General features: G+C 58.9%; 1 protein-coding gene across 3 annotated transcripts in view; it reads right to left on the minus strand.

The window, feature by feature from the left end:
- Window positions 1-6: 6 nt before the first annotated feature.
- The window catches only part of ACVRL1 (activin A receptor like type 1), a 12353-nt gene continuing 4229 nt past the window's right edge, over window positions 7-8130 (minus strand). Inside the window, exons 2-10 of one of the 3 annotated variants that reach the window (XM_024737110.1) lie at window positions 7660-7728; window positions 6849-7100; window positions 6451-6662; window positions 6099-6198; window positions 5579-5725; window positions 5012-5287; window positions 4223-4420; window positions 1552-1682; window positions 7-346 (exon numbers count right to left, since the gene is read on the minus strand). In XM_024737110.1, the coding sequence (XP_024592878.1) occupies window positions 212-346; window positions 1552-1682; window positions 4223-4420; window positions 5012-5287; window positions 5579-5725; window positions 6099-6198; window positions 6451-6662; window positions 6849-7100; window positions 7660-7723 (1515 nt within the window). In that variant the 5' untranslated portion in view covers window positions 7724-7728 and the 3' untranslated portion in view covers window positions 7-211. Of the gene's footprint in view, window positions 347-1551; window positions 1683-4222; window positions 4421-4565; window positions 4880-5011; window positions 5288-5578; window positions 5726-6098; window positions 6199-6450; window positions 6663-6848; window positions 7101-7659; window positions 7787-8130 lie in introns of those variants that run through there. The other 2 variants (XM_024737108.1, XM_024737111.1) reach the window with 2 other exon arrangements.

Below are 8130 nucleotides of genomic sequence, written 5' to 3' on the forward strand. Positions count from 1 at the left end.
ACGGCGCGCGGCGGGTGCGGGGATCGGGTTTCAGCCCAGCTGTATTTTTGGCTGGATGGGCTGGGGGCCGAGTTGGGCAGGCACAGCTGCCCACAGAGGGGCACCCCCCTCCCCAGCACACACACTCACAGAACCTCTACCCAGACAGGCCACCATCCACTGCCCACCACACACACTGCAGGCAGAGGGGAGTCAGGCTTCAGGCCTGTGGCTAGTGAATCACTTTGGGCCTCTGGAGACCGTTGCTGAGCTTCTGTAGTGTCTTCTTGATCCGCAGCGCAGTGAGGCGGGCAGAGGGGTTTGGGTACCAGCACTCCCGCATCATCTGAGCCAGGCCTGAGAGGACCTGGGGGGAGGGAGAGCGAAGCAGAGGAGAGAAAGCAGAGACACGGGTCAGGGAAGGTGGAAAGGAAGAGGCGAGGAGGATGCCCAGTAGTGGGGAGACACGAGCAGAACAGGAAGGATGAGAAGACGGAAACGAGAGTGTCGAAAAGGAGGGGGAGAGGAGGGACAGAAGTGGTGGTAAGAGGGAGAGTGGCGGGAACCAGGCAAGGATGAGGAAGAAAGATAAACATGGAAGACGAAGGCAGTGGAGTGAGAAGGGGACGGAGAGAGGCAGGCAGGACGGAAAGAGAGATGTAACTCAGATCTTCGGGGACACCCTTCGGTGAGTACACCCCACCCTCACCTCCACCAAGATCCAGGAAAGGGGAGATCTGCAGGCCTCGGGGCTCCCACGTGCCTATCTGCAGCGGGACCCCAGTGTAGAGGGCAGTGGCTCCCAGCACCTCCACCAACCCTGGCTGCGTCCTCAAAATGCATGTGTCTAGGGAGGAACCTATCCCAGGAATCTCAGCGGTCCCAGAGTGAGCCAGCCTCACTCCACCTCAGAGCTCAAGTCGGTTCCCGAGCCAGAGCGTATGTGTGTGCGCACAGGAGTGCATATGAGTGGCTTTTCGTGGCTCTGTATGTTGTGCAGAAATATACACGTGTCTATGTATACATACATGTATACACATGTGTACGTGGATTAATTCTTTCCATAAACATTTACTGAGTACCTACCGTGTGCCAGGCACTGTGACAGGTTAGATAAGGGTCAGCAAAGGAGACATGCTTTTCCTCTTCATGGGGTCAACAGTCTGGCATATACGTGCATGCATGTGTACCTGTGAGTGTGTGTTTGTGTAGAAGCGCGTGCATGCCCCTGTGTGTCTAGATACACGTATGCCTGTGTCCTGTATAAGTATATGGAGTGTTCTGAGAAAGAGCAAAAATGAGTAACAACAACAAAAACTTCGTGGCAGGAAATGCAGCAGAGAGCCTCTGACTTTTCGGGTGAGGTGAAGGGTTCTGGTTACCAGAATAACCACAGGGTCCCGGAGGTCCACAGGCAGGGACGTGGGAGGGAGTACCCAGAGAAGCACCCTGGAATCTGTCCCCCAGAATCTATCCAGGTGAAGCAGAGGCCAGACACAAGTTCCTGGGCTCAGAAATCCCAGCTGTGAGCCACCACCCCACGCCATCCCAGCCCCACCAGAGAGGCCTTACCGGGTCTGCAGCCAGCCGGTTGGGGATAGTGGGCGTCTGCTGGTCAACACACACCACCTTCTTCATGTCCTCAAAGCTGGGATCGTTAGGTACCACATCGTAGAAGGGTGGCCTGTAGTCCTCCACGATGCCTAGGGATGGAGGGCAATGGGACAGTCACTTGGGACCTCAAGGAGGCCCAATACCACCCAGAGGAGAGCCTTGCCCACCCTCTGTCCCAGGCTCCAGGAAACCAGTTGCCTGGCCTTGCTACCCCTGAGAGAGACACCATAATATAATAAATATATTTATAAATAATCACTGCCATTTATTTTACATTTACCACACATGCCAGGCATTGTGCCATAAACACTTTACATGCATTATCTGGTCGGTCTTCACAGCAAACCCAAAGACCCATTTTACAGATGGAGAAACTGACGCTCAGAGAAGTTGAGCCCACGGTTACACAGCTAGTAATGGCAAAGCCAAGACTTAAACTCATTGTATTCCTAGGCCAGATCTTGTTCCAGTCTTTCCACAGCTGCCTCCCACCCGGGGCCTGGGTACTGCTCCCAGGCCCCAACTATCACAGATGCCCCCAAATACCTAATGTTCACTGAGCACTTACTATGTGCCAGGCACTGTCCTAACTGCATGGCATTAAATCCTCACGACTCTATGAGGTAAGCAATACTATTAGCTCCACTTTATACAAGCAATGAAATTCAGGCCAGAGGAGTGAAGAAACTTGTCTAAAATCACACAGGTAGTAAGTGACACAGCTAGGATTTAAGCCCAGAAAGTCTGACCAAAACCCATGCTCTTGACCTCCAAGCTACACTTAAGGAAGGGAGGCTGGCTGACTGCTGGATGAGGATATGGAATGAGGGAAAGGGGGAGAAAAAACACATCTCCTAAGAGAAAGAGATTTTCACCCGGGTCCAGATCACATCCACCCACTCCCAGGGATGGCACAGGCCTCTGCTGACCCCTTCAGCCGGCAGCGCCCCCTCCCCTCGTCATCTGAAGTACGTGGTCCTTAGCAGGAGTTTTCAGAAGATGATGCCCGTGGAGCTGCAGGCGCTGGGGCAGAAGAGGCCAGACCCCAGAAGAGCGCCCCAGGCCACACCCTGCTTCCAGCCCCCGGCTGGGAGCCGCGGCCACACAGCACAGCCGCAACCTCGGTAGGGCCCACGCCAGCTGTGCTCCCCGTGGCGGGCTTCCAGGCCAGCCCCTGTGCTGCTCGAGCCCTAATCAGTGCTGCACAGAGGCCTGAGCGTGTCTAATGGGCCTTTAATCAGCGCCGGGGCTGACACCAGATTACAGTGTTTATAATGTGCCACGAATCTGTGTGGGGCCGACAGAGCTTCCCTCCGCTCCGGGAGTCGGCAATCGTCCTCCCCCTCAGCCCAGGCTGCTCCAGCCTCCCTTTCCTGCCTGAAGCCTGGTCCAAGGGGCTTCGGCTCCTTCCAGGTGCCCCCTTCCCCAGCCCCAGCCTCTAGAGCTCACGTCCGGAGGGGCAGGGACCTGAGCCCAGCCAGAGGGTGGTCCCCAACCTGTCAGGACTCCCAGCAGCCTCTCCCCATGGACAGCCTCCACAAAGACTGATCACCTCCCCACCTGGTCCAGACCATCACCCAACACCCATCCACCCCAGGGCTGGGAGGGCACCAGCCACAGGGCGGCCCCCTATATGGAGCCATCAGGAACGAGGTCCCTCCGCCTGCTCTCAGCCCCTCCAAATCTGAGTCCCCTGTGGCACCCACGGTAATAAAGAGGCGGCAGGGAATTCCCTGGTGGTCCAGTGATTAAGACTCTACACTCCCAATGCAGGGGACACGGGTTCGATCCCTGGTCGGGGAACTAAGATCCCGCATGCTGTGCGGCTTGGCTAATAATAATAGTAAGGCAGTCATAAGCAGGCACTGCAAGCGCTATTATATCCCGCATTTTTGCGGTCAAAGAAACCAAGGACCGGAGAGGTAGAAAAAGCACGGTAATAAAGAGCACCGAGCCCCCAGAGTCAGATTGCCTGGTTTCAGACCCCAGTGCTGCCTCCGGACAGCTGTAATTCTGTGCCTCAATCCCCTCATCTGTAAAATAGGGATGATACTGTGTCAAGCATGCGTCATTACAACAGGAATTGCCACTAACAGTTACTGCACTACAGAACAGCTCCAGGTGCTGCCCTGGATACCCTATTTGGATTATCGCAACAACTGGGCATTATGTTATTCTCATCTTACAAATGAGGAAACTGAGGCACAGAAAGGTTAAGTACCTTGCACACGGCAAAATCAGGAACTGAGCTCAGGCAGTCTGATTCCCAGCCCACGCTCTTAACCACTAAGCAATACCACCTCCCTGCCAACAAAGAACGATTCCATAAGATAATACGTGTATACAGCGTGGCATCTGGTACGTGTTGAAACTCGATAAATGTTAGCTGCTCTTAACGCTTTTGTTATTGTCACTTACCCAAGATTTCACAGCCAGAATCAGACTCAGATGAACCTTAAAAGGTCACTCAGCTGGACCAGCTGGTGAGTGGCAGTAAAGGGAATATGGGAGGTCTGACCACAAGCCTCTCAGGCCACGGGCACCAGCCACGGCAGGAAGTCCCATCTCCTGCCTGTCTATCCACCCACCCTGTTCCCCTTTCCCTATCCTGTGCAGGGGGGATCCTCACCATTGACAATGGTCCGGCGGGCGATTTCCCACAGCACCAGGCCAAAGGCCCAGATGTCCGTCCACTTGTAGGACTCGAAGCAGTCGGTTCGGATCTGCTCTTCCAGCACCTCGGGGGCCATGTACCTCTTGGTGCCCACTCGCGGGTTGTTGCCGATGTCCAGGTAGTCACTACCCTGGGAGTGCATTACAGCCAGGCCTGTGGGTACCGGGCCTGTCACTCCTGCCACTCATCCCAGCCCACAGACGGGGTGGCCCCTGGGAGGCTGGGGTCCGGGGGTGAGGTGGGATGGAGAGACATGGTAGGACATAAGAGGGGCCGGCACATGGAGACCCACCCTGAGGTGGGCTGGGAGACAGCAGCCACGGGGAGAATAACTGTCCCAGTTACACTGTGCTTGTGTGGTGCCCTCTAGGTGCAAGAACCCAGCGAGGTGTGAGTAGGGGAGGCAGGCATTATGATGCCCGTTTCACAGAGCCGAACCCCAAGGCCTGGTGACGGGGAACGATGTAGTCAGCGAAGCCAGGATGAGAACCCAGGTTGCTGGCTCCCTGCCCCTTTCTCCTAACTCCTGGAGCTCGGCTGGTGTGGGCTTGAAAAGGACGTTAAGGCAACCTGTGGGGCTCTTGGAGAGGTGAGATGAGACCAAACACACGTCTGTAAGTTTTAAAGCGCCAGTCAGTGTCCTCGCCGACGCCGGGCATCCAAACCAGCAAAGGCAGTACCGCGTGGAAAGGGCGGAGCTCACGGACCCCGCCCCCCGCGAAGAGCCCGCCCCTCCCCGCTCACCCAGGTCCGCGATGCAGCACTGCAGGTTGCTCTTGACCAGCACGTTGCGGCTCTTGAGGTCGCGGTGGGCGATGGCCGGCTTGCCCTGCGTGCCGAAGATCTCCACGTGCAGGTGCGCCAGGCCGCAGGCCGCGGACACGGCTAGCCTCAGGGCCAGCTGGGGCTCCAGCGTCTGCCTCTGCAGAAAGTCGTAGAGCGAGCCGTGCTCGTGGTAGTGCGTGATAAGCCACAGTTGCGTGCTTGAGTTGCGGGAAGTCATGTCCGAGGCGATAAAGCCTGTGGGCGGAGGGTCAGGTGGCTCACCAAGGGTCTAGGGATGAAGGAGGCTCGACGGGTCAGGGTCAGGGCTGGGGACAGAGGATGCACTAGGTCAGGGCAAAGCTGGGGCTGGGGTGGAGGCTCGTCTGGCTTAGGTCAGAGAGGAAGCTGGAATCAGAGGGCTGAGGACGCTGAGGGCCGGCTGGGAGTCCTTCAGGGTTAGGTCAGCGTCCAGAGGCGAGGTGGCGGTCCAGCCCCGAGTGCGGGGGGATGAGAGCCGGGGGCCTGGCGCCGCACCCTCCCGCTTGCCTAGGATGTTGTCGTGTCTGAGCAGAACCGTGTTGTAGATCTCAGTCTCCCGGAACCAGGACTGTTCGTCCCTCGAGGAGAAGATCTTGACGGCTACACTCTCACCGTGCCACAGGCCCCGCCATACCTCGCCATAGCGGCCCTTTCCTGATCCGACGGCCAGAGAGGAGGGAGGGGGGTCACATACCGGACACACAGAGCCCGTGGGCACAGTAATCCCCAGAAGAGTCCCCATCGTTATGCTGCACTGACTTCACCTCCAGAACCTCTGACGATTATGTTTTAACTTAATCCAGACCCAAAGGCAGCCGGCAGGCCACCCCCATTGCCTCTTGCTCCAGCCCAGCTCCTGCAGAAGGGTCTGGCACTGACCCATCTCCAACCCCCTCCCTGGCCAGCAGCATTCCCATTCGGAGCCAGGCCTGGCCCCACCTGTGACGCTGGAGGCCGAGAGCTCCCTCACCCCTCCAAGCTCATGGGAGCTCTTGGTCCCCATCCCCCGGGCTCACCCACTGCTCACCCACACACTCCACCAGAGCCACCTGCCGCGCCACTGTCCTCTGCACCAGGAAGGGGAGCCCTGAGCCACTGCCGGTGGTGCAGTCGCTGTCCAGGAGGTCCTGGGAGTACCGAGAGGCCACTGAGAGGCAGCCACGACCCGCCCAACCCGTTTCTCCCTCCTCGACCCGGGCCCCACTGCTGTGTCTCTCCAGGCTTCTCACTCACCAACCCCTCCCGTCCAGCACCCAGTCAAATCTCTGAGTGCCCGCCATTGTGCCCTTCTCAGCTACCTGCCACTCTGGGTCCCCTCTGGCTCTGTGCCTCCTGTCTACTCTCACCACCCTGTGTCCCCGGTTCTCCCGGTCCCGTACCCCCAGCATGCTGTCCCCCTGCTCGGATGCCTTCAGGATGAGGCTGGACTCGCCCAGCTCGCTGTTCAGGCTCCGCTGCTTCTCCTGCCTCCGCCGGACATGCCACAGGCCCAGGGCACCCAGAGCCACTAGGACCAGCAAGGCCAGCACGGGGCCCAGGATGAGAGGCAGCTGGCCATCTCCTTGCGGCTGCTCTGGCGGAGTCTGGGTGGCTGGCACAGGAGGGACACTGAGACCCAGCTTCCACCAGGCCAGACGCCCCCCACCTTGCCACTCTGCCAGTCAGATCCCAGGGTCCTGCCTCCCCCGCCCTCCAGGCCAGAGGAGGAGAGGCAAGCAGGGCGGGGAGGGCAGAGTCTGAGAAGACAGGGAGAGGTTGCTGGAGCAGCTGGACGTACCCTCCAGCACCAGGGACACGTTGTGGTTGCAGAAGGGGCTGTAGCAGCAGTAGTGGTTGAAGAAGTCGGTGGGCCGCCCCTTGCAGAACTCCTGGTTCAGGCTCCCGCAGCCCCGATGTTCCTGGAGGTGTGTGCCCTCCTCCCGCACCAGCACTACTGTGCACCAGGCCCCCTGGCAGGTGGGCCCTTTGCAGTACGGGTTCTCACACGTGCAGGTCACCAGCGGGCCCCGAGAGGGCTTCACGGGGCCGCCTGGGAGACACACTGGAAGCTCAGCTGCTCTGGGCCCCACTCCCCAGAATGAGCCGAATACCCAGCTCTGCCCCCTGCACCCCCCCACTCCCCAGCTTCTGAGCTCTCAAATCTTTGAGGCCTTGGTCCTTCAGTTCCATCCTCAGATTACCCTTCCCTCCAGTGACTTATCCCTGCCAGGGGCAGCTGCCACCAGGAGAACCAGGCTTCTGTCCCTTCCCTGATCCTAGGACCTCCCCTCCCAGTTCCAGGCCCAGCCCAGCCCCCAGCCCCAACTCTGAGGGCTCTCCCGGGCCCTCCCTGCCAACATCTCCACTGCGCCGCACCCCCAGATAGAGGTCCCACCCTGGAGTCTGACAGAGCAGCAGTCTGCGGGTTTGGATCAGGAGGACTTGGGGTAGCCGGGAGCTTAGTCCCACTGAGCCCGTCTCCCACCCTCCAGCCAAGCTCCTAAGTCCCCCTCCTCCCCAGCTCCTCAAGTTCAGCCCAACAAGAGCTGAGCCCAGGTAGCCCTTTCTCCACCCAGGCCCCTGTTCCATACTTGCTCCCCAGTACTCACCCTGGGTCAGGCCCAAGGCCGTCAGTAGCATCAGAAGGGTTCTCCTGGGAGGGTCCAAGGTCATGGTCCCTGGAGAGGAGAAGGGGTGCAATAACATCTATGAAATGTGATCCCTTCAGTGTTTTCAGCCACTGACCGTGGGTCCCTCCCACCCAGAGGAAATCACTGGGAGTTTTTTTGTGTGGGGGGGCAGGGAGGCCTCCTCCCTCCTCCCTGTGTCTGGCTTTGGGGAGGGGCCTGCAGGGGAAGTCCTGGTTCACTTCCCCATGGAAACCATCCTGTTAGGGGTAAAGGGTGGGGAGCCATGTTTAAGTGACTGAGAGCCTGGGGGACTCCCAGCTCTCCTGCAGCTGAGTTCAGACTGGAGGGTGCAGAGGGCAGAAGGAGACTACGGGACTAGGGTAGAAGGGGCATCTCTTCAGCAGGACCACCACCCTCTGTCCCCTGCCCCCTTGCCCACCCCTTCCCAGC

Source organism: Neophocaena asiaeorientalis, unplaced genomic scaffold (assembly GCF_003031525.2).
Source record: "Neophocaena asiaeorientalis asiaeorientalis breed wild unplaced genomic scaffold, Neophocaena_asiaeorientalis_V1.1 scaffold134, whole genome shotgun sequence".
In the NCBI taxonomy this organism is placed as follows: Eukaryota; Metazoa; Chordata; class Mammalia; order Artiodactyla; family Phocoenidae; genus Neophocaena; species Neophocaena asiaeorientalis.